Source organism: Alexandromys fortis, unplaced genomic scaffold (genome assembly GCF_014885135.2).
Source record: "Alexandromys fortis isolate MF-2015 unplaced genomic scaffold, M_Fortis_MF-2015_v1.1 scaffold_9, whole genome shotgun sequence".
Taxonomy (NCBI): Eukaryota; Metazoa; Chordata; class Mammalia; order Rodentia; family Cricetidae; genus Alexandromys; species Alexandromys fortis.
In genome coordinates this window covers 7,079,084-7,100,443 of record NW_026067892.1, presented here as the reverse complement: position 1 = coordinate 7,100,443, position 21,360 = coordinate 7,079,084, and the positions used below count along the sequence as shown (strand labels likewise).

Sequence of the window (21,360 nt, the reverse complement as noted above, 5' to 3'; positions counted from 1 at the left end):
CCCTGATTGCTCTTTGGGCTGATGAGGGAGAGGGACTTGATTGGGGCAGGGGGAGGGAAAGGGGAGGCGGCGGTGGGGAAGAGACAGAAATCTTTAATAAATAAATATATTTAAAAAAACTGAGCAAATATGCTCAACTGACTGAAAGACTAGTACTAACAATGAAGGAAATGTTCCTTCTAGTCCACTGTGCTGGGAAGACAGAAATGAGGCTTCATTCCCGTCCTTTAAATCTGCAAAGGAAGGACATTTGAGAACCCCTTAATTGATGCCTTTCTTTTGTAATTGATGCCTTTCTCTGTAATCATGTATACTTCTGTAGATGCTTTTCATTTCATTAAAACCTTTCCTTGTGAATCACACACACACACACACACACACACACACGCACACGCATGCACATGCCACATGCACGCGCACACACAGAGGCTGTGAATAGGATGGGCGGGAGTAGCAAACGGGAAACAGAAAACACTGAGCATTGTACCAAAATAAGCCACTAGAGGAAATTACAGATCACCATGCTTTATGAAGCCAACTGACAGTAAATATTGAGTCCTCTGGCTGGCTCACCAGGACAGGCTCGTGTCTGGGACCCTTGGACTGGACACAAAGGAGCATAAGGCTTTTAAATTCAAAATTCTGTAACCACCCTTGTGCAGCTGGGGGGAAGGGGGGGCCTTTACAAGTAACCTGTAAACATCATGTGAGGCTACACCTCCAAACTGTTTTCACACCTCAGTGTAAATCCCAGCCTCCAGCCTCCATCTTTGGAGGCACCTCCCCTGTGCCGCTTGAACCTTGACCCCTCCCCAGGAAAGGTCAAGACCACTCCCATACACTATTTTAACTGCTCCCCAGAAAATAAACACGTGGTCTTCCCTTTTCCTCTCCCGTAGTGGTCGCGTTGGTGACTTTCCGTTCCTCTCCGGGCCTCCCGGGAGCACAGCTGTCTAATTAAACTTGGATATCTTTTAATCTGGTTTGATTTGGCTTGATTTCCCAATTATTTTGCGTCGGCAGAGAGCTTGCATTAAAAAATATTCCTAACAATCAGGACCATATCTCGGCAGGGACGGAGGGCCCTTTGGGTGTTGCAAAACTCTATGTAAAGAGGAATGAGAAGCCTTTTGTTTATTGGCAAGTGTAGCTCCTAGGGTAGGAATTGTGGAGCCTGAGCAGCCTGACCTTTCTTAAGCTATTTCAGTACCTCTTGGTGGTTTCCTCGTGAGGGAAAAAGTGGACACCCCCAAAACTTAACCATGCTGCAGCCCTACCAGGTGATGCTAGTAGGATCACAGCCCCTGTATGTCCGCAGCTAGATGACCTGGGAAGAAAGATGGAGCACAGGAGGACAGGCCTGAGCAGTTTCCTCTCCCATGTCTTCAGATAAACCCCACTCCCTTAACGCATTGAACGCCTTCTTGCAAATAGATCAGTGGGATTTGGGGTACTTTCTGCTCAGTTTACTTGTCCCACACCTCCAGCTGAACATGGCTTGTTGTGGAAGTTTGCACGGTTGGGTTTGCTCCCTGCTCTCAGACAAAAGCAGAAACAATTCCTTCCCTGGACTCACAGTGGTGAGTGACACTCCACCAACAGACTTGTCAGACAGCTGTAGGGGAAGCCCTGCACCTAAGTGACGACATCATAAACAAAACTTCAGGAGCTTTGGGAACCGAAGCCACAGAGAAGTACTCCTCCCTGGGCCAAATCGCCGTCCCCTTTGGTGAGTGGAATCCTCTTGACTTCCCCGATTCGGAGTCGGGTGTTTTGTGCAAATGCAAGGGTAGGCTCTTTAGGAGAAGGGGCTGGAAGGATAGCAAGATCAGATTTCCCAAGAGCAACCAAAGCCCTGAGTCAGACCTGAATCTCGAGTTTTAATGTTATTTTTATCTATTTACAGAGGGCAGTAGGGGAGCATGTGCCCAGTTCACCCAAGCCAACATCCGCAGAAAGTCCTTTACACAGACACGCGAAAGAAGCCCCGCAAGCTTCGCACTCGGATCTTATTTCAATTTATTTTTAGTATTAAAAGCTACTGAAGCAAGTTACATGGATGTTATCCCAGGCATTGGACGTGGCTCCCTACCCTGTAAACATTTACTGTGCCTAGCAACTGCCTACCAAAGAGGCCGGTCCAGGAAGGCATTTTGCAATAGAGAAACGGGTTAGCTGCTTCTAGGGCCAGCCTTGCAGGGGAAAGTGGTACAACGTCATAAGAAAGGCACCAACTCCCAGAAAGCTACAAGCCAAGTCAAACTGAGAGAAAACATCACATCACAGACGTCCCAACTGAGGATAGTGTCCCTTTTCCCTTACTGGTCCTGTTTATGATACCCACTCATATGCCTTGCTGTTTCTTCTAGCAATGTCTTCTGGGAAAAGAAGCCACCATGTCGGGGAGCCTGCCTTTGCTATCCTCTAACTCTCCTGCAATCTGATGCAGTTTCCAAAGTTACCTGGTTGTCTCTTAGGTTCGTAGTTAGCCCCTGCTGTGGCCCAGCTTCATCTCCTTTCTCAAGCAGAGGCACGGACTTACATCCCGTTTGGTTCAGAACCTCCGTTCCCATATGTGACTTCCTTTTCCTTATTCTTGTCTGCATCCTCTATGCCAGCGCACCCTCTGGCCTGGTGTCCCCTTAGGAGGTGCACTTGACCCCTCTCTGGCCAAAGTCTCTGCCACAAATAAATTTCCTGAGACCCCCAGGGAGCTCCTTTCCTATGGTCCTCCTGGGTGTCCGGCCACTCTGCCTTTTTGCTTTGAAGGTTCCAGGTAAGGACAAGAGTGTCACCAGGGCAGCTTTCTAGGGCTGTGCACCACAAGAACACTTGCTGGTAGGTAGAGCCTGTCTGCCGACTTTAGAAACTGCTAGAACCTCGTTGGTACTACATTGCAGAAAAAAAGCCAACAAGAAGTCATAGCTCTTCACATGAAGCCAGACTCTGGGGAAAGGCTTGCTCTGAGAGCAGGAACTCCTGGCAGTCTGCAGGCAGGCCGGCAGGAGATTAGAGCAGAGCAGCAGGGGTTGACCACAGCGGGGGGTGTGGGTCTAGGGGAGCCGGGGAGACCTCCACTCATTCATCCCTCCACTCATCCCTCTGCTCTATTTCCCTGGGTAAGTGGTGTCTGGCACCATCTAAAGCCTGCCCCCTAGCTCTTTACCTCCCTACTGATCTGTTTGTGCCTGGCCACGCCTGTGAATCAATGTTTACAGGCAACACATTTACTGGACACAGAACCCATCCTGGCAACCCAAGACCTCCTTTTCACAGGCTGGCAACTGTCATAACTCCAGAGCGGGCTCTGGCACTGGAGTCCAGGGAGGGGCCGGTCACTTTCCTATTTTCTCTTGTCTTGCAGCACCATGACCCCTGAGGGGGTTCTCTGCTGCAGGTAAGCAAGGGCCTAGGCAGGTGGGACCTCAGCCTTCTATTTCTATTCCTCTGCAGACCTCTTACACAGTTGTTAGGATGCTGGACTCCTCAAGTGCCGATCAGATGACCCGGCTGACGTTGCGACTCCTGGAACAGGTAAGACAGAGCCTACCCACTGCTGTGCTCTAACCCGTAGTTCCGCTCTAATCTCCTGCCTCAAAGGCCGGAGGCAGACTGTACCTACTAGCAAGCATACTTCTGGGACACATCCCTATAAAACTCCTGTACCTACAGGCTCGTGTTTAAAGGGATGCTGACTGCTTCCTATGGAGATGCAACCAACATCCTGGTTGGGAAAAACCTGGTCGTGCCCAGTCTTCTCTACCTTCTCAACCATCTATGACATTCTGAGTGATCCGTGACCAACATGCCTGTCCTAGCAAGCAATGATGCATAGGGCCCATGGGCATTCATGCTGCCATGGGCAGCTTCTCCATATGCTCTGCCTGCATTGTTCCTCTTCTACTTCCTACCTATTACCAATCCTGGAACCCCTAGTTCAAGGCCCCAGTGGCCCTGGATACAAACCAAGGGTAGTCTCTGCAAGGGTTTGCTACTCAGAAATCTGTCTGGAGTATCCCTCTTGGGGCCCTTCAGGGTAACCCTTGGGATCCCTAAAAGTTCCCTCTTGGGACCCACCAGAGTGTCCCCTTTGGGTCCCAGCAGGGAAACTCCATGGGGTCCATCACTGTACCCCTTGTTGTGTATCATGATGCTCTACTTGTATCTCATCAGATCATCCGTTGGGGCCCCTCAGGGTATCCCCTTTGGGTTTAAGATGGCTAGCATACATTATGTTCGAGAACACGACCAGAAGAATCCTTAAGAGAATGGTGACCCTTGCTCCATCTACCCACTTGAAAAGTGCTTCTTGCCCTCCGTACTTCCTTTTGGGTGCTGACCACCCCTAGAGCTTTTGGAATATCAGTTGCATAGGCAGGTTGGCCGTGCAAACTCCACTCACCAACCTGGAGCCAAGTCCCCATCACAGATTCTTCCTCACAGATGCTGGAACAGGAACGAGAAAGCATGGACAGAGCAGGTAAGTGTTCTAAGACGCTTGGGCACATACAGGTAGGAAGGAGAACTGACCAGAAGAGTGGCAGGCAGAGCAGGCCCTGGCTTTTGTTTTTACCTGTAAAACAACATACATGCATTCACAAACACACATGCACAAACACATGTGCAAACACACACACACATGCACAAACACACATGAACACATGCACAAATATACCCACACTAACATGCACACATGCTGCACCCTTAGCCAGCTGGCTCTTAGAGAGAATGTATCTTGTACTTAGGAAAATGTGGGCACAGAAAGGTCAGGCAACAAACCTCAGATTACTCAGTGCAGAAATTGTCTAATCAATTCAGACTCATATTGCCCTAATTCCAGGGATGGGCAGAGCCTCTGTCTTATCCTTCTCAACACCTGGGACCAGAATATAGGTTTATGGACATCTGAATGGGGATCCGAGGCTAGAGGAGCATATCTTATTCTTTAGAACATGGAGTATTCATGGCTCTAGGTAACTCCAGGAACACTGAGGGCAGCTAGCTGAACCTGGGAGCCTCAAATCTAGATGAAAAATGGCAAACCAGGCCAACATGATCCAGGGGACCTACACACAACCCAATGGCCACAAATGTGCCAGAGGGCATCCCAGGTAAAGCTTCCAGAGAAGCCAGCCCTGGCATCACAAATATCCCAGTTCCAGTAGAATGTCAGGGCAAGCCGACCCCTTTCAGAGCTTTCTCTGGAGTAAGACCCTCTCCCCCACGTTGGCGAGCATGCTTCCATACAGCTTAGGATCAGGGCTATGCAGGTATAGCTGGGCCTTTGGAGGCCTCCTGCAATCCAGGAGTGCCGGAGCACTGAGAGAGATCTGGTCTACTGGACTTTCAGTGCCTTTCAGAACCAAGAAAATCCTCTGGGCTGACTCTAACCAAGCCCTCCCCTCTCTACTACAGCCCTTCTCTCCCTGCCCTAGCCCTGGTCCCTCCTTCTTTGGGATGGATGTTTATGACAGACCTGAGCTCAGGAGGCTCCAGGCTACTCTGAACCCTAGGGTGCAGGGAAGTTGGTGCACTCTGCCAGAACCAGCAGCCAGGATATTTCTCAGTGATGTGTGCCTTCTCCACCCAGGACAACAGGAAAAGCCAGACACTGCCCTGCAGAATGCTTTGAGGAGAAGGAAGGACCTTCTACAGAGACTCTGGGTAGGCCTGCACCCTCAGCCAAGCCTGGGCCTGACTCTCCATGGGCTAATACACCGGCTCAGAGACTCCAATTAACGCTTGTCTGCACTCCTGAGATCAATTAGCTAACGTTTACACACTGGGGGCTGGTAACTGAACGGTGAGCATTAAGAGACTAACACTCCCAGCCCATCACTTCCCCGAGGAAATTAGAGAAGGTAAAGGGTCAGGTATAGGCAGTATGTGAGCTTAGAAACTCTTAGGCCACTGCCACAGAGCAGGCAATGAGCCAAGGTCCATGGCCATAGGACGTGGAGCTCACATAAACTAAACTGGCCAGCAGCAAGAAGTGACCGTGCCTAGAAGCATCTGTGTGGGTGTTATCCCCACAATCCCCTTAGACAAGAGGTTTGCTCTTTCTGCATTGGGCAGATGCCAAAATGCATGAAGAACCATTAGACTGTTGGCTGGGAAACAGCAACCACCAGAAACTCATTACAAGTATTTGGTATATGCTAAGAGAAGCAGAATTTCCAAATATTTACCAAGGAAGTATTATTGAACTTGGGGTCACAACCTGTGTCCCAAGTTCAGCTTGGCCATTCATTCTCAATAAGCCAATTAAAAGTCAAATTATCAGTGGAAAGCAGAAAAAATGATTTATTCATTATGGTCACATTGAGAAGAGAGACAAAGAGATCCCTAATTCCAGGGTCTACACTGAACATTTGGGTGCCATAGTCCCTGGCAGGGATGAGGATGGGAAAACCACACTAGTGAGAGCCTGTTCACCCAGTGAGGTTCATAGGTCTCTGCTGGTGGCTTTATAACCAACAGGCTGCCGATCTTTTAGGAACAGCAGTTGGTGAATGAGCACTCCCCAGTCCACGCCTGGAGGAGGGCACAGGAAAGAACCATGGCGCCAGCCCTGAACCCAGAGGTGCCTCCCGTGGATGTCTTCCCTGCTGCCTCTCCGCTTTTGCCCCGACCCCCAGAGCCACCAAGGATTATCCAGCACCCGGTAGGACTCCTGGGTCACAGCAGCTTCTAGCAGGGGTAGGAGGGTCAGAACTGAGACTTCAGAGCAATGCAGAAGTACACTGTGTTGCCCGCAGGCCATCCAGTCAGGGAGGCCAGAGGTAATTCTCTCTCTTCCCTCCAACGTCCAGGGAAGGAGGCCTAGGATTCTCACATGTCTTTTCCAGGGGGTCCCAGCAGGATGCCAGTGCTCTGGAGAGGCTCACTGTTCAGAGCCAATAGCAGCTTCATTTGCTGCCCATGGCACCATGGGGTGGCTCAGGGAAAGACATGGAGGACTGGCCTGGGGATGGCTACCCTCTCAGGACAGACTCGCCTCCTACTAGACTTACATAACAGCTGCATTGTAAGAACTGGGGGAGTTTAGCCCCAGTGGGCCCTGAATTCACAGCCTTTTGATACTTCTCAGTGACTCGGGATGTTTGAGACCCTGGCTTAGGGACAGAGCTACAAACAACAGAATATACCATTCTGTGTGGTGCCCACAAAGCATTCTGAGTCACAAGCAAAAGAAACTCAACCATCTTAAGCAAATGATAGCTATTTTTTAATTGTATGTATTATTAGTGTGTGTGTGTAATGCAAAAATGGGGCACACGCACCACAGTGCATATGTACAATACTGTGGAATGGGTTTTGTCCTTCCACTGTGATATGGGTTCTGGGGATCAAAGCCAAGTCGCCAAGCCTCTTGGTGAGTACCTTTATCTACTAAGCATCTCGCTGGCTCAGAAAGAATATTCTTAAGCAGAGGGGTTAAGAGGCCAGGTGAGTGAGGCCTTTGTTTGGGATCAGTATGAGGGAATGCAGGAATGAGGAGAATAGGCACAGGAGAAAACGTTCCAGACATGCTAGTGACCTGGAAGACATCTTCCCTATGGGCAGGAAAACTGGCAGCAGCACTTAGCAGGGGGAATGGATCCCACAGAACTCCCTTTGCTGGTGAGCCATCCGTACCCAGGTTCCAGATGTTCCAGCCTGTGTTTCTACCGGCTGTCAGGAACATCTCCTTTAATCCCAGCACTCGGGAGGCAGAGGCAGGCGGATCTCTGAGTTCGAGGTCAGCTTGGTCTATAAGAGCTAATTCCAGGATGGGCTCCAAATCTACAAAGAAACCCTGTCTCAAAATATCACAGACAGACAGACACACACACACACACACACACACACACACGCACACACACACAGACAGGGTCGGTCTCACTGTGTATCCTTGGCTGACCGGAACTCACTCAGGCTGACCTCACTGTATAGACCATGCCTCCTGGCCCTGCCTTCCAAGTGCTGAGATTAAAACCATGCGCCACCACCTGTTGGTTTCATGTTCTCACATGTCTACAGGCAAATAGAGGAAAAACACTTTGTAACACAGGAAGACACAGTTCGATTTTCATGAAAAAGTCACGGGTTAGGATGCATGTTGATGTCCGTCTGTGGCTGCTCTCATTTTTAACAACTGAGCCCACGTGGCCCATGAGCCCTAATTCACTACATCTCTGGGGCGAGAACTCCCAAGTCTGGTCTAGTCCACTGACTCTGAATAGAAAGAAGAGGCAAGTTCATTCTAGACTTGCAAGAGGAGTAAACAATTCTCTCTGGTGTTTGCTTGAAATTGCTACTTATTTACTTCACTCAGAAGAGAAACCAGAGGCTAAGAGCTCACACACAAGGTTGACATTCCTGTCCTTTGTATGGAGAGCTGTAGCAATCAACAAAGTTGGGAATGGCACTACTATAGACCAGCCACTGGAAGAGACTTGTGAACACCCGACTTTCATCAAGCAGGTTTACCCCTAGACTCTCTACACCTGAAATTCAATCATACTCCTCTTAAAATGCATAAATGTTAACAGACTGGACACATCAAATGTTAAATCTATTAAAGCAAAATTAAGCAGGCATTAACTACCTTCCTGAAGGTAGGAAATATGAGAATCATTAAAAATATCATGTATATGCTGGATGCGGTGGTATGTATTTACATCTTATACTCTGTAGTCAGAGGCAGGAAGACCAGTAAGAGTTCAAGGCCAGTCTGGTCTACTTGGTGAATTCTATGCCAGGTGGAGCCACACAGCGTGACCTGGTCTCAAAAACAAAAGAAAAGAAAACAGGGGGCTGGCAAGATGGCTCAGAGGTTAAGAGCATTACCGGCTCTTCCAAAGGTCCTGAGTTCAATTCCCAGCAACCACTTGGTGGCTCACAACCATCAGTAATGGGGTCTGGTGCCCTCTTCTGGCCTGCAGGCATACACACAGACAGAATATTGTATACATAATAAATAAACAAACAAACAAACAAATAAATATAAAAAACAAGTCCTAACCAAATGTAAAAATTTTTCTATTCTATTGTTTAACTTACAGTGTTAATCATTTAAATTTCTCCTCAGATGGATGATAGATGGGGGATGGGTGGATGGGATGGATGGGTAGGAGGACAGATGGATGGAAGGGGTGTGTAGACTGATAACTGACTGGGTGGATGGATAGTTAGTTAAGTGTGCAGATGGATGGATGGAGGAGCCTTGTGAAGTTTGTACGTTCACACAGCTAACCAACTGGCCTTCTTAGGTCCCGCAGCCTCCTGCCACCATCATTCAGCAGCTACCCCAGCAGCAGCCACTGATTGCACAGATTTCTCCCCCTCAGGCCTTTCCCACTCAAAGATCGGGAAGTATCAAGGAAGGTGCGTATGTGTTCTACATCGCTATTACTTTATTTTTTTTAATATTTATTTATTATGTATATAACATTCTGCCTCCATGTATGCCTGCATGCCAGAAAAGGGCACCAGATCTCATTACAGATGGTTGTGAGCCACCATGTGGTTACTGGGAATTGAACTCAGGACCTCTGGAAGAGCAGCCAGTGCTCTTAACCACTGAGCCATCTCTCCAGCCCCTTGCTATTACTTTAGGTTTATGAAATTATACACTGAAAGGAAAAGTGTAGCACGGTTAATAAAAACCCAGAGACAGATTCTGGGGTCCAACCTAAAGGTCAGAAAAACAAAACAGCCAGTCATTGGCTCTTCCCTCTACCTCAGTCTGAAATGGCGATCCTGCCTCCAGGAATCTCAGAATGAGACTGTGTGTGAGAGCTGCCCCCTCCCATCTTATATTCCTCTCTAGGGCTGGGATTGAAGGCGTGCACCACTACCACCTGGTTTCTGTGGCAAACTAGTGTGGTTACTGGGATTAAAGATGTGTGTCAACACTGCCTGTCTGTAAGGCTGACCAGCGGGGCTTTTTTTTAACTCTCTGATCTTCAGGCAAGCTTTATTTATTAAAATACATATAAAATATCACTACAGAAAAGTATTTTTGTAAGTAGGTGTTGTGTGATACTTTTCCTGGTGAGGTGCAACAGAAATATCTATTCACACCAGAAGGAGAACCAGTAACAGACAAAAGTAACAATACCACTAAAGTCCAACTTGATGAATCAGTGAGTTTATTGGAGTTACTTACAGACAGCTAAAAGGACAGCCAGATCACCAAAAGTTCATCCCAGGGTGGGTAATGACTCATGAAAGCATGCTTGGATCCCAGAGCTCTAGAAATCAGTAGGTCAAAGAGTCTCTTCCGGGCAGCTTGGCTGGTCTGAGCTCCTCAGCAGTCCTTACTGCTCACGTAACTGTGGAAGGAGGTACTTGGTGTATCTAGCACATTTTGAAGACTTCCTGAGACTTGTGAGTTGTTTACTTTCTGCTTCTGTCGGGCTTTGATCTGTTGGAGGCTTGTATGAACTAACAGAGGATTAGATGCCTTTTCTGGAGGCTGGGGGCTGTAGGAGCAGGTAAGAAACGGCTTTTCCAGGCAAACAGAAGCCCACTTCACAAGGTTTGTGAGGAATGCTGAGTGTTCAGCATTAGTCAAAGGCCAGATTGAATTGAGCCCAGATTGTCTTTTAGAGGAGTTGAGACCTGACACTTCCTAAGCATTTTTTTGAAAGGATTTTTATTTTGTGTCTGCGTGTTTTTTACCAGTGTGTATATCAACAGTGTACCGTGGTCATGTATTGCTCTCAGAGGCTCCCAGAACTGGAATTGCAGACGGTTATCTCTGCTTCTTGAATGCTGGGATTAAAGGTGTGCGCCACCACCACCCAGCAGACCACAGCAACTCTTATAAAGGAACACATTTAATGGAGTGTCTTATAGTTTCAGAGGTTTAGTCTGTTTATCATCATAGTGGGACATAGTGTCATACAAGCTGACATGGTGCTGGAGAAGGAGCTGAAAGTGGAGAAAGCTACATCTTGATCCCACAAGCAACAGGACATGATCTGAACTAGGCTGTATCTTGATCATAGGAGACCTCAAAGCCCGCCCCCCACAGTGACACACTTCCTCCAAGGCCATACCTACTTCAACAAGGCCACACCTAATAATGGAGCTTATGGTAGCCAATTATATTCAAACGACCACAGATGCACGCCACAGTGGTGTGAATAAAATGGCACTGTAGACTACAGCAAACGATTAAGAACAATTAAGAGGGTTTTTTTTAAATTGTTTGTTTGTTTTACTGAGACAGTGTTTCTCTGGGTAACTCTGACTGTCCTGGAACTAGCTCTTATAGACCAGGCTAGCTTTGAACTCACAGAGATCTGCCTGCCTCTGCCTCCCAAGTGCTGGGATTAAAGGTATGCTCCATCACTGCCCAGTAAGAGTTGTGTTTTTTTTTTCTTTTTCAAGACAGGGTTTCTCTGTGTAGCTTTGGAGCCTATCTTGAAACTTGCTCTGTAGACCAGGCTGGCCTCAAAATCACAGAGATCAACCTGCCTCTGCCCCCTGATTTTTGGGATTAAAGGCATGTGCCACCACCGTCTGGTGCCTGTTTTTAACAAACACAAGGAGCAGTCAGTTTCAGAGCAGAGACTATCATCAGGCACCAACATATGAATAAGCCCTGACTCTCCTTTCAGACATGGTGGAGATGATGCTAATGCAGAATGCACAGATGCACCAGATCCTCATGCAGAACATGATGCTCAAAGCCCTGCCCCCTGGACCCACAGGGCCACGTGCCGCTACCCTCCAGGTAGGTTTGGGGGCTGAGATTCAGTCATTGGCTGGGGGCAGGGTAGCTCCTGGGTACCTGTGCACACATCTCTGGCTTGTGGGTATGTGATGAAGGTGATGGGGAGCAGGTGAGGTAGCTGGGGCACAGAGAACCCTAAGCCCAGGGTGTACTCCCATCACAGTCTGCTGCCCTTCTCACCAATCTGGGCCCAGGCATAGGGAAAGGATGCTGCCGTCCTGACTTGGCTGTGTACTCTGCCAGGACCCACGATGGGCGCACCATGGAGTCTTGCGAGCTGAAAAGCAGAAGCCACCCCCTGTGCACCACCATCACCACTATGCACCCCCTGCCCAGCTGCAGGCTGCCTCCACAGCTGGTGCCCCTTCAGGATATCCGGGGTGGCCTCCAGTGGTGGCAGCTACCGCCCTCCCACATGCAGCCAGCTTCTTGCCCACTGTGAGCCACCTGACTGAGCCAACTACTTCCCATCCCAGCTACCTGTAGCACGTATGCCTGGAGGGAGAAAGCTAGTGTTTTGCAGCAGGTAAGTGGAAGGATGGGCCTGGCCACCTCTCCTCCATGTATGCCAACAAGCACACGCATCCTGTGGTCAAACCAATGCACTGTGGCAGATTGGAAGGAGCCAGAAAAAAAAGTCAGTTGCAGGTCTCAGCACCAGTTGTCAAGCCTGTGGAGCCTGTCACCCCTGGGAAGGCTATGTCTTAGATCTTTGGGCAGTCCAGCAGGACTGGTCCCGTAAAGTGTCCTTCACCTCAGCCCAGGTCCCACAGCACCCCTCATTCGACACCCTTGATTTTCTCACTGAGCTGCACTGGAAACCATGCTGCCTTTCCAGGTGTGTCAGGCCATTCGCCTGTCTCAGTAAGCATCATGGTCTTCTAGGCTTGATTACTCTCCATGGCCATCTGGGAAAGCTAGGAGACTGAGGCCTCACCCAGGGGAAACACAAACATTTTATTATGAAAGACTTGTTAGAAAAACAGTTCCAGATCAGAATCCATCATTACAGCTGCAAACCCATTTTAACATTCCTGTGAAAGGTTGCAGTAAGAGTAAAGTGAGGCCGGAGTCATAACTCAGTGGCAGGCAGCTTGCTGAACACGGGTGAGGCCCTGTGTTATGTCCTTGATGTGTTACACCTGCCCACTCGCAAACCAAGAGAAAGACCTGATGATCATGCCTGGAATGATCACTTCATTCCAACGTGAGAGAAGCAAGCTGAAGAATGTGTGATGTGCTTTCTTTTCAAATATCCAGGGTCAACAAGGTTGCATAGCAGTTAAAGGTGCTTGCTGTCAGTCAAGTCTGATAACTGAGTTTTAGCCTCAGGACATGGTGGGTGGGAGGGGGGGGACCGAAGACCAACTTCTGCAGGCTGTCACTCTTGCCTTACGACCGCATTGCACTGCTGCATTGTGGTGTGCATACACTCCAACACCATCGCTGATTAAATGCAATTCAAAATAAAATAAGGAGCTGGGCATGGTGGCACACACCTTTAGTCCCAGCACTAGAGAGGTAGAGGCAAGCAGATCACTAAGTTCGAGGCCAGCTTGGTCTACATAGTTCCAGGATAGCCGGAGTTGCACAGAAAAACCCTGTTTCGGAAAACAAGAAAGTGCTGGAGAGATGGCTCAGTGGTTAAGAGTTAAGGCCATTTGGTGCTCTTGAAGAAAACCCCGGTTCAATTCCCAGCACATGGCAACTCAATGTCTGTAACTCAGTTCCAGGGGCTTTAATGTCCTCTTCTTATTTCCATGGGTAGCAGGCAAACACATGGTACACAGACACACACCCAAGTAAAACACTCATACACATAAAATGTTAAAATCTTAAGAACTAACAAGAAACACGTGTAAGGTGTGAACATGTGTGGCCTGCAGGCTGAGTAAATGTGGATGGATTCGGGCGGTGGTAGCGCACGCCTTTAATCCCAGCACCTGGGAAGCAGAGGCAGGCAGATCTCTGTGAGTTTGAAGACAGACTGGTCTACAAAAGCTAGTTCCAGGACAGGCTCCAAAGGTAGAAATCCTGTCTTGAAAAATAAAAATAATAATAAAAAAGAATCAAGTAATAATAAATATATAAACAAATAAATAAGGATGATTCATACACTGTATACAAGGAATTTTTCTAAAAGCCACAAACAGCCTGGCCCGTGCCTCCTCGAGGGAGATGATCGCTTTCCCCGTCCCATTTGTACCCTGGTCCTGGTAGATTTCTTTTCACACGTGTGTGCATGCTTCCTTGACTTTCTGGTGTCTCTTTTGTTGTTTTGGTAAAATTGGTTTCCTTTTTGGTTTTGGTTGGTTTTTGAGTCCAGGCTGACAACAAACTTACAATCCTGTTTTAACTTGGCTGCTGCTAGGGTTTCAGACATGTAAAATCATGCCTGTTTCCTTTGTTTGTTGAGACAGGGTCTTACATGTAGACCAGGCTGACCTTAATCAAATTCAGTGAGCTTCACCTGCCTCTGGCCTCTGAAAGCGTGTAGTGCCATCTGTAGGCGGAGACTGCTCATTTGTTTCCCCAACTGCTCAGACCTGAATAATCACACAGAAACTGTATTAATTACAACACTGTTCAACCAATGACTCAGGCATAGTTTTAGCTAGCTCTTACATCTTGAATTAACCTGTTTCTATTAATCTATGTATCGGCATGAGGCTGTGGCTTACTGGTAAGGATCCAGCACCTATCTCCTTTGGCACCTACATGACGTCTCTGACTCTGCCCACTTTCTCTCTGTATCCGTTTGGATTTCCCTCCTGGTTCTGCTGTGCTAAGCAGAAAAAGCTTTATTCATTAACCAATGGTAATAAAACATATTCACAGCATACAGAGGGAAATCCCACATCAAGTGCTGAGACTAAAGGTATGTCTAACCATGCCTAGCCTCCTAGTTGTTTTAATGGCTTTTGTTTGTTTTTTGAGACAAGGTTTATTATGTGGCTCTGGCTGTCCTGGAACTCAATATCGGTCTACACTCACAAGCTCTGCTTCCTGAGAGCTTGGAGTGCACCACCACCCCTGGCTTAATGTTTTGATTTTAAAGATTTATTATTTGTGACAGTGGATTGAACACAAGGTTTTGAGCACACTAGCCAAGTACTCTTCCGTTAACATCCATCTCCTTTTTACCATTTTTTAAAAATATTTATTTATTTACTATACAATATTCTTTCTGCGTGTATGCCTGAAGGCCAGAAGAGGGCACCAGACCTCATTACAGATGGTTGTGAGCCACCATGTGGTTGCTGGGAATTGAACTCAGGACCTTTGGAAGAGCAGGCAATGCTCTTAACCACTGAGCCATCTCTCCAGCCCCCATCCTTTTTACCATTTTGAGACAACATGTCACTGAGTTGCTCAGGCTGGCCTCAAACTTGTAATTCTCTTGTCTTGGCCTCTCTAGTAGTTGGGATCACTGGAGTGTTATATTCCACCTGCCTTTACAGATGCTATTTTCAAGTATTAAAGTAAGCTCTCATTTGCTACATTCCTCACCAAAAAGCTGGTCCCTACTTTTGAATCCTTGGAACCCTACAGGTCAGAGGCAAGATGATTCAGAGTTGCCAGTTAGCCCTGTGTGGACCTTCCCTGTGACTGACCTGGCTACCACACAGTGAAGACAGTGATGTGATGTCCATGTGGATGAACAAGTCAATGCAACACACTCCCAAGAGCTTCAGGGTGGTGACATCCACTTCCTACAGAACCATCTTTCAGTGTCCCTTAGGATGTGGTTCCAGAGAATCTTGTTTTGTTAAAAGCATCAATTAAAGACCTCACACAGTTTCCTTTCTTCATGATGATTTCTGACACGATCTTTCTCTCATATTAAGATAGCTTTTTTTTTTTTTTTGGTTTCTTGCTGGCCTCGAACTCACAGAGATTTGCCTGTCTCTGCCTCCCGAGTGCTGGGATTAAAGGTGTGCACTACCACCGCCTGGCTCTAAGATAGCTTTTTAAACAGAGCAAGAGCCAACTTGACACCTCCTTGGTACTTCCTGAAGCCAATTTCCACTCATGGAATTGAGCTTCCATGTGGGCCGAAGTCACCCAGGCCAGCATGACCAGCAGAGATCCATTCTGGAGGGGCAGGACTCCGTCCATCAATGTCTCTAGCTCACAGTATTGAAACATTAGTAGAGGCCCTTGGTCAGGGGCTGGAGGCTGGCTCCGGTGCAGCGATTCAGTTCCTCCAGCACCAGTTTCTCCTGGTTGTACATCTGGAACACAGCAGCACACAAGCTGATAAGAGGGTACTTCTGGGACCCTTGTCCCCAGTCACACTCCTCCCTGTACCTCCTGCAGAGGCCCCCATCTCCAACACCACACAAGTCTACGGGCAACACCTGAACAGAGACTGAAAGAGCTATGGGTGGACAGGAGCTACAAGGGAGTAAGGACAGCAGGGAGGGGACCCTCAAAGGGTTGGGGGAGAAGCTTGGATACCCAAGAGTACCAGGGAAGTGTTGAGAAGCAAGGGGGTGAGCAAAGAAAGGACTGGGTGGGAGCAGAGCCAGAAGGTGGTCTACTTTTAACTGAGGAAAGAACCAGTTCATCCATGGGGCTGGAGAGAGAGCCTAGCAGTTAAGAGCACTTGCTGCTCTTACAGATGCCTTGGGTTTAGCTCCCAGCATCCACATCAGGCAGCTCACAACCACTGTATCTCCAGTTCCAGGACATCAAAAAAACAAAACAAAACAAAAAACAAAACAAAACAAAAAAACAAAAAACCCAAAGGAACCATTACTTCATACTACCTGTAGCCAACTGATGAGGAAAGCTTTTTTTTTCTATGTGTGAGGTTTTTCTAAACATTAAATATCTCTTGACTCCCACCAATAATAGCTAGCATAGCTAGCACTTCAGGGAATTTAACATTTAATCTGTTTGTCCAGCTGCCTTCTTTCAGCAGAGAACTATATAAGTATCATAAGGAACCAGATACTTAAAACAGTATGTCATCTTTATCTTTTGAGACAGGGTTTCCTTTGTAGCCCTGGTAGTCCTGGAACTCGCTTTGTAGACCAGACTGGCCTTGAACTTACAGAGATCCTCCTGCCTCTGCCTCCCCTCCCCCAAGTGCTGGGACTAAAGGTGTGTACTACCACCTACTACCTCATCTTTTTTAGGCCAGATGGATGGAAGCCATAGTTCCTGCTTCTTGTCATAGGGTTCATGGGGCTGGATGCCTAGAAGTTAGGGTTACATCTGTGGATAGCACATGGCCCCTTGCACAGGTATTGCCCCTACCTTTTGCCACTCGACCTCAGAGTTGTGGGTGAAGCCCAGAAGGTGACAGAGTCCATGTGTGGCTGTCACCTGTTGGAGCAAATGAGAAGTCAGCTCAGGGGATGATCTACCAGAAAGCTGCCCCTTGTGGCTCACAGACTACCCTTGTAAGACTGGGTTATCCTGTGCCAGGACACTGGGGCAGCTAGTCGCTTCACTGTGCAGGAGTTAAAACACCTCAGTTCCCTCCTGTCTAGGCAAGGGCTCACCACTGAGCTACATTCCAACCTTAGTTCCCTTCTGTCTAAAATGAAACATTTGGGCTGGAGAGATGGCTCAGAGGTTAAGGACACTGGCTGTTCTTCCAGAAGTCCTGAGTGAAGAGGCCAAACTTAACATCAGTGAGGCCGTGACAGGCTACAGAGTAACAATACTGGGACTGGGCCTCATCATTACAATAACCAAGAAAAGCCACAGACTGTACCCTGCAGGGGAACAATCAGAATTGAGACAAACAAGTACGAGATGCTCCAGAACATTGAGAATAGCTTACCTAACCTGTATATAGATTGCCAATTTCCCTACAGCAACGCCAGTACCAATCCCTGTTTGACTAGATTTCTGTTACCTCATTCTGGCCCAATTAGGAGTTCAAGCCCCATCTGAATCCAGAATTCCCCTACCTGCCTCATATTTTACTTCTTAAAACCCTGCCATAGCTGAGCTCAATGATCCAACTGCTGTGTCAGAACGAACGGAGGGACCAAGCTCAAGCTTGCAATAAAGGCTCTTTGCTTTTGCATATGAACTCAGACTCCTGGTGATCTCTGGCACAGGCATAACACTAAGTTCAATTCCCAGCAACCACATGGTGGCTCACAACCATCTATAATGTGATCTGCAGGCAGAACACTATATACATAATAAATAAATCTTAAAAAAGTAAGATGAAATAATATGGAACATTTTACATAGTTCATTTAATTAGTGTGGCGCATCACTGCTTGGGACTGCACACAGGTAAAGAGAGAGTTGACTGTCCCTGGCAGGGCAATCTTGGCTATCCAATTAGAACTAAGCAGGAGGGAAGGGTGAAGGGTGGCTTATGGTTGCAGTCTCAGATCTAGGATGCTGAAGGAAGGACTGATTGGACCAAAGAGGTCAAGACCAGCCTGGGCAATGTAGTGACTCCATATCTATCTATCTATCTATCTATCTATCTATCTATCTATCTATCTATCTATCTATCATCTTTCTTTCTTTCTATCTATCTATCTATCATCTATCTATCTATCTTTCTTTCTTTCTTTCTTTCTTTCTTTCTTTCTTTCTATCTATCTATTATTTTAAAATTGTATGTATGTGTCTGTGTATGTGCAAATGAGTACAGATGCCCTGGGAGGCCAGAAGAGGACACTGGATTCCCTGGAGCTGGAGTTACAGGCAGCTGTGAAACACCCCATGGGTGCTGGGACTAGAACTCAGGTTCTCTGGAAGAACAGTGCATCCTATTAATCACTGAGCCATCCCTCCAGCCTGAGCCTACATCTCTTTTGAAAAAAAAAAAAAAGTTAAGCAGCAAGGAGTGGCTAAATACAAGAAAGGGGAAGGTAGGAACAGGGCTGACAATTGCTAATCTATAATACCATGGTACCTGTGGATGCTATCGTACCCTCTCAGCCTTCTCTATGGCTTGAGTTTTGTTAGTGAGTATATGCCATTTTGCATCCCCACTTACCGTTAGGATGTCATAGAAATCTTCATTTTCTCTGCATTGCTGGAAGATATACTCCACACCTAGAAAAACATCTCCCAAATTATAGTCATCTGGTGAGTGTGGCTGAGGAAATTCCCCTGCTTTCAGATTCTGAAAATGAGGAAACAGAGTTGGAGGCCTTTCAAACAGTAGCCTAACCACAAGGACTTGGCTCACTTGTCCAGCAGAGGACATCGAAATCTTGACCACAAGATGGATGCTCAGATGCTCAAACCATGCCATAGAGGCTAAATACCATCAAAGAGGCCGAGAGGGTGGACTGCATAGTTATCACACACAATGGCCCTCATATGCTTTGATCTCATCGAATTATTCCATTTCTTTTATCCTTACCAAAGTAATTCACATTCTGTATCGTTAAGTTGGCATATGGACACAGTTACATTCTTTCCCACTTGTCTGCCTCTATTTTCTTCCTGCTTAGGAAATCACGTTGCACTGTACCTTCTACATTCTTTGGATTCTCTTCTGTAGGTGTGACATGGGTAGATCATGACATACACATTTTAAGTCTTTGTAACACTGTTAACTTTCAATTTGCTTTCCAAAAGGATCATTCCAATTTATGGGGCTAACGAAGGGTTAAAGGTGTTTACGTAATGTAGCTACTTGTAGCTATCACAAGGTATCTGTTGAAACTGTTTACCACTTTTTACTGTGCATTTTTCTACCCAAGCATTCACTACCGGAGGTACACTTATAATTTGAAAGGCCCTTACTTGAATTCCCTGAGAGCACAGAGGGAGGAAGGCAGCTCCTGCTTAGAGGAATTGTGATGTTTAGGGACAGACATACTTAACGAGCTTGGGTCATAGGCCATATTGCTTCACTTCTTTTGTTTTTATTTGCTTGTTTCTGAGACAGAGTCTTGGTTGTCAACTTGACTATATTTGGATTGAACTACAATCCCGGAAAGGAGGGAACACCTGTGATCCAGATCTCGAGGCTCGAAGACACACAATTTTAATCCTGATCACTAAGTGAGAAGACACACCTTTAATCTAAGCCACACTATCTTCTGGAAGCCTCTATAAGGTCGTGGAAGAAGCAAGGTTTTGTTCTTCTTTGCCTGCTTGTCCTCACCCTATCAGCACGCTCACTCCTTCACTGGCCTTGGAGCCTACCTCTTCGGGATTCCAGCGTCTACTGTGGAGACACCCAGCCTTGTGGGCAACTACTAAATTCTTGGAATTTTCATTCACGGCTAGCCACTGTTGGATTAGTTGGACTGCAGCCTGTAAGTCCATGACAATAAATGCCCCCAACCCCAAACACAAAGAGATTCATTCCATACATTCTGTGACTCTAGAAAATCGTGATTGCTACAGGGTTTTTGTTTTGGAGTTTTTCAAGATAGGGTTTCTCTGTATATGCCTGGCTGTCCCAGAACTCACTCTGTAGACCAGCCTGGCTTTGAGCTCAGAGATCCACCTGCTTCAGCCTCCCAAGTGCTGGTATTAAAGGCTCAGACAGGGGCTTATTATGTAGTCCTGTCTGGCCTTGAACTAACCAGGTAGACCAAGGCTGGCCTTGAACTCACAAAGCTGTGGTCGCCTCTGCCACCTGAATAGATGGAATTAAAGGCATGTATACCAGGCCAGGTGTCAATGCATTTTTTGAAAAATTCCAAAACCATATCTGTAACTAACAGGAACTGTTCTAGAAGAAAGGTGGGCTTCACGTGAGGAACATATTTTTTTACCTCATGGAATGGGAAAGACAGCACATCAGTCGGGACGCTTTTCTTCCTGTAGATCCTATTAATGTGCTGAATACGCTTGTTGTCAACACAGATGATCCCCAGGTCAAAATCCTTCACTCCTAAAACACTCCTGACCACATCCATCCTGCTGCGAAGTGGCACTCTTCTGATGGGGACCACCCGCTGCAGATTTTTAATCACCAAACTCATTTTGGGAAGAACATCCAGCCCCTTAAAAATGGTTGGAAGGAACCTGTGGTTAGAGTTCAAGAAAAGACCCATCAGTTCTAGAAAGTGGTAAACTATGTAAAAATACATACACACTCACAATAAAACAATTTTATTGCTGGGTGGTGGTGGCGCGCCCCTTTAATCCCAGCACTCAGGAGACAGAGGCAGGCGGATCTCTGACTTCAAACTCTGATCTACAGAGTTAGTTCCAGGACAGCCAGGGTCACACAAAGATACCGTCCTGAGAAACAAACGAACGAACCAAAACAGACAAACAAAAATTTTATTTGGTGGAATTTATCGGCACTTGTCAGGGAATTTACATTTACCATAGGAAACTATGAAACAGGGTAGGCTGGGCACAGTGTGCGGAATAAGGCGGTTTGGGGCAGTTGCTATGGTGTAGGACCAGGTATGGGTGAAAAGATGGGGTCTCTGTGGGTCCAGGGTCTCTCCGACACTTGGGAGGGTGGATCCACACACGAGCGTGGTGTTTCTACGCCGCACAAGGAGAAATCGCCGCACACTTACCGAAGCAGGTAGCGTGGGAAGCTGGGAACTAGATAGCTCGCCTGCCGGAAGATCAATAGCAGCACACCCCAGAGAGCGGAAGGCGGATGCGGAGGGCCGGAAGTCGGTCCGACGAATTTGTCGTCCGCCGCACACATCTAAGGGACT

The 21,360-nt window shown here is 47.2% G+C and overlaps 2 protein-coding genes across 5 annotated transcripts; one reads left to right on the top strand and one right to left on the bottom strand.

Moving 5' to 3' along the window:
• The first annotated feature begins 1,612 nt into the window (after nucleotides 1-1,612).
• CUNH21orf58 (chromosome unknown C21orf58 homolog) lies at nucleotides 1,613-20,428 on the top strand. Of its 4 annotated transcripts, XM_050142758.1 has the most exons (9): nucleotides 1,613-1,729; nucleotides 3,454-3,534; nucleotides 4,444-4,480; nucleotides 5,591-5,664; nucleotides 6,497-6,664; nucleotides 9,255-9,369; nucleotides 11,613-11,728; nucleotides 11,972-12,254; nucleotides 15,281-15,428. In XM_050142758.1, exons 2-8 carry the CDS (start codon nucleotides 3,475-3,477, stop codon nucleotides 12,212-12,214), a joined length of 813 nt encoding a protein of 270 aa, XP_049998715.1. In that variant the 5' UTR covers nucleotides 1,613-1,729; nucleotides 3,454-3,474; the 3' UTR covers nucleotides 12,215-12,254; nucleotides 15,281-15,428. The 4 variants fall into 4 exon arrangements, with proteins under 4 accessions (XP_049998715.1, XP_049998709.1, XP_049998699.1 ...); XM_050142752.1 differs by lacking the exons at nucleotides 1,613-1,729; nucleotides 15,281-15,428 and adding an exon at nucleotides 19,614-20,428 and having other exon boundaries at nucleotides 3,262-3,534; XM_050142742.1 differs by lacking the exon at nucleotides 1,613-1,729 and having other exon boundaries at nucleotides 3,262-3,534.
• Nucleotides 15,832-21,350, bottom strand: Ybey (ybeY metalloendoribonuclease). Its single transcript, XM_050142772.1, has 5 exons — nucleotides 21,214-21,350; nucleotides 20,452-20,704; nucleotides 18,711-18,839; nucleotides 16,994-17,062; nucleotides 15,832-15,963 (listed from the first exon to the last, which is right to left on the bottom strand). The coding sequence occupies exons 1-5, from the start codon at nucleotides 21,348-21,350 to the stop codon at nucleotides 15,877-15,879; spliced, it is 675 nt and encodes a 224-aa protein (XP_049998729.1). The 3' UTR covers nucleotides 15,832-15,876.
• Nucleotides 21,351-21,360: the final 10 nt, after the last annotated feature.